The sequence below is a fragment of the Aquarana catesbeiana genome, linkage group LG01 (genome assembly GCF_042186555.1).
Source record: "Aquarana catesbeiana isolate 2022-GZ linkage group LG01, ASM4218655v1, whole genome shotgun sequence".
Taxonomy (NCBI): domain Eukaryota; kingdom Metazoa; phylum Chordata; class Amphibia; order Anura; family Ranidae; genus Aquarana; species Aquarana catesbeiana.
The window spans coordinates 987701872-987705735 of NC_133324.1; the positions used below are offsets into that span (position 1 = coordinate 987701872).

At 45.2% G+C, this 3864-nt stretch overlaps 1 protein-coding gene across 1 annotated transcript; it reads right to left on the reverse strand.

The window, feature by feature from the left end:
- Positions 1–827: 827 nt before the first annotated feature.
- Positions 828–3864, reverse strand: LOC141127265 (E3 ubiquitin/ISG15 ligase TRIM25-like). The gene has a single exon (XM_073613547.1). The coding sequence runs from the start codon at positions 3862–3864 to the stop codon at positions 2041–2043; it is 1824 nt and encodes a 607-aa protein (XP_073469648.1). The 3' UTR covers positions 828–2040.

Below are 3864 nucleotides of genomic sequence, written 5' to 3' on the forward strand. Positions count from 1 at the left end.
ATGGGCAGCACATTCCTGAGCTCTGCACTCTATATATAGCTCTCTCCCAAACCCTGCACTCTGTATGTAGTTCATTCCAGAGGTTTGTTACTTTGTTGTGCTGGGGGTTTGTTTTTGTGTTGTGTTGGGGGTTAATTACTGTGTTATGCTGAGGGTTAATGCTTGTGCAATGTATGGGGTTAATTATTGTGCAATTTTGGGGGTTAACTGTTGTTTAATGTTATGGGTTAATTATTGTGTTGTGCTGAGCGTTAAGTATTGAACCATGCCCTGATTAATTACTGTGTCATACTGTGGGTTAATTATTGTGTCGTACTTTATGTTAATTATTTTTCCTGTGCTGGGGGTTAGTGCAGAACTTTACACAAGCTGAGGTGTTATCACTTCTGGCCCCAAGTGGGATTATTTTATTCCTACTGTCTCTTCAGGTCATCCCCAGGTCATACTTGGTCTATACAAAGAGTGAAAAGTGTCACACTACAAGCCATAGACTATGGACCATGAAGAAATACCCATTTGATGTCCATGCCCCTTTGCAGGCTACACGCACTTTGGCAATGTCGACATGTGCACGGTAGGTGACGCACAAAGAGTGGCACATTAGCACTTCTACTCGCAATAACAGCACCACCCAAAATAAATGTCTGGACTGGAGCAACCTCTGAAAGCAAGTATATTTGCTCCGTGATGTGTTTCTCTCTTTAATAACAGGAAACATGTAACATTGTAAGACAATCTTGACCATAGGAAGCCTTGTGTGTCCCTATAAAATGATGGATGTGTTCCATCGGGATTACAAAGTTCTTGTGGAATGTGATGAGGAAATAACAACCTCTGATCCCGGAGAAGGTTCTGGAAGTTTATTTAGAAGAGGAGAGTTAAAGTTAAAGTAAAGATTAGAAAGTAGAGAGATGAAGGTGTGCGGAGATCCTTAGACATGGCAGGTGGACCAAGGATCTGACCTCTTCATCATACGGGAGGCTTTTACCCTCCAATCCTGGACAGTTGTCATGAAGGACCGTCCCAAACATCAACATTTTACAGATGGAATCATTCACTGAAGAATTTGTACAAGCAGCACATCATTCATTACAAGAGACATTCATTTCTGTTATCTCTGAACACCTTATCAGCTTGTCCCACCTCCAGACTCCCAAATCCCTCATTGTAGAAGAAGGAGACCAACTGTCTCTATGTTCCCCAACAAGACCTTCCAAGGATCCCGAGAACAACAATTTGTTCTAATAACATCTTTGTGTAAAGTCATTCTAGACAGAGAACCTGTTATTATATAAAGAACCTAACATTAGCATATAAGCACCTAGTGATGTCATTTCATTATTAGTAAATCATATGAGAATTATTTCTCTTTATCAGATGAATAGGACCATAGAGGAAATGGAACAATTGCTCGGCTCCATAAGGATCATAGAGGTGCCGGGACTGAAGGGGTTAATGGTGATTGTAGTCATCGTCCAATCCCTCCCATCATTCTATCTATATCCAATCATTGATCAATATTCCCATATACAGAGCCGAGGATTTCCATTACCTGAGACTGTATACCCCCCCTGTCACCTGTCCACAATCCCCACCCCCTCTACATAATAACCAATAGGAGTAAGGCTAGCACTGGCTGTCCCAGATATCAGAAAAAGAAAAACGGTCAGAGGTTATAATCCTTCGCCACTTCATACAAAACTGAAAAAAAAACTAAAAATAACCTTGTTATATAGATAGATATACAGTGATTGTGGAGAGACCAGGGCCATCATCCTGATCCTGGCTACACTATGTAGTGTGTCACTGACCCAGAACAAGCATGCAGCCAGTGAAGGCTGAACAATCTGACCTCCTGCATGCTTGTTCCTGGTCAGTGACACACTAGGTAGTGAAGTGAGGTTTAGGATGAAGATGACGGCCCCGGAACCTGCAGCTTTATAAATAAATCACTCATGTTTCCTGTCCTCTGCTTCCTCCTATTGGATGAGTATTTCACCAATCAGATAATCCACCTTGTGATGTCTCTGGGCAAATCTCTCACTTCTGATTCCCCCCACATATCTTTATACAACCTCCAAATTCCCCTACCCATATTCCAGCATGGAGGGGCTCAGTGAAGGTGGTGTGGAAGGTGTGGAGATGTCGGATCGGGTCACAGAGATCATAAAAGGAGATCTGCCCGGCCTCATAATCCAGATCTATCCTGACTCTCTTACTAGAGACACCGCCGGGTAATAGGATCCTATTACTGTCATGTCTCACTGAGTACTGATCACCCAACAACCCCCTCTCCAAACCCCAGGACTTCTTATTATATCCAATCCGTCTCTGCTCTCCTCTCCTGTCTATACTGGGGTAACACATCCCGACTGTCCAGTACTCTGCCCCCCCGACATCCACTTCCCAATAATGTCTCCCTGAGGAGAAACTCTGACTGCTCATCACCTGAGAATAATCCCGAAACCTCTCTGGTGTTTCTGGGTGATTGTGGCTCTCATATGACCAGAATACAGTTTTCCTGTCATCTAATAGATGTAGATTATTACCAGCTGTCCTCACATCCAGTAATATGTCTGTAACCCCCGACACCCCCGATGTTTGCTGTACAGCCCCAATATTTGGTCCTCTAGCCTGGTGGTGTGAGTGTTGTATGGCGGGGGAGGGTTTGGGAGATCTCCTGGATGGTTGTATGGTGGGGGAGGGTTGGGGAGGTCTCCTGGATGGTTGTATGGTGGGGGAGGGTTGGGGACGTGGCCTGGATGGTTCAGTATTGATGTGACCTTTGCCCTTTGTAGTAGAATGTGGATAGACATGTGTGCCTGGACATTTCTCTACATTTACCCCAGACATGATATCAGATAAACCTGTGTGTAATGTGTGTGAGATGACCCCCACATCCAGATCCCCTCCATCATGGAGGAGTTTATCATGTCTCTCTCTGTCCTCATCATCTCCATCCTCAGTATCACACAAGTCACTTGTGTCTGATTCCTGTAGGACAGTCAGTGGATCCGTCATGTTACACAACTCCTCAATGTCCCCCATCTTCCTGGACAGCTCCTCCTTCTTTATTTCCAGATCTTTAATCAACATGGAGATCCACTCTGCCTGCCTGGAGATTTCCCTCAGGACTCTCTTCTCCAGGTCTTCCAGACGTCTCCTGAGGTCTCTGAACAGGACAGTGACTCTCTCTGTTTCATCATCTGCTTCTCCTTGTACTTTCCTCCTGTGTTCCTGCAGACTCTGGACTCTTTTCTCCATCTCCTCTCTCTCTGCCATCAGTTTCTGCAGAACATTCCTCAGTTTCTTCTTCTTTATTTCAGAGGCCTCATCCAGAGTCTCCACATGGTGTCCCCCATGCTCTCCCTCCAGCCTGCAGGACATACAGATACAGGTGGAGTCCTCAGTGCAGTAATACTCCAGGATCTTCTTATGAACGGAGCATTTCCTGTTCTCCAGGGAAGTGGTGGGGTCACATAAGACGTCTTCTGGTGGCTTGCTGTGGACTCTCAGGCAATTGTGACACAGAGAAGCTTTACACTTCAGACAGGATTTCACAGCAAGTACGGGAGTATGAATACAGTAAGTACAGAAGACCCCGGACTCCTCCTGATCTGGCTGAGCAGACAGGAAATTCTCCACTATGTTACGTAGTGTTATGTTCCTGTGCAGTGCAGGCCGATCCTGGAACTCTTCTCTGCATTCAGGACAGAAATAACCTCTAGACTCCTCCTGTGTATCCAACACACGACCAATACAGTCCCGGCAGAAGTTGTGTCCACATTTCAGGGTTACAGGATCTGTATAAATGTCCAGACAGACGGAACATTCCAGTTCCTTCCTCAGATCAGCAGACGCCAT

Bases quoted from the DNA above. Each gene is read 5' to 3' on its own strand.
- LOC141127265 (XM_073613547.1), bottom strand. From the start codon at position 3,864: ATGGCGTCTGCTGATCTGAGGAAGGAACTGGAATGTTCCGTCTGTCTG.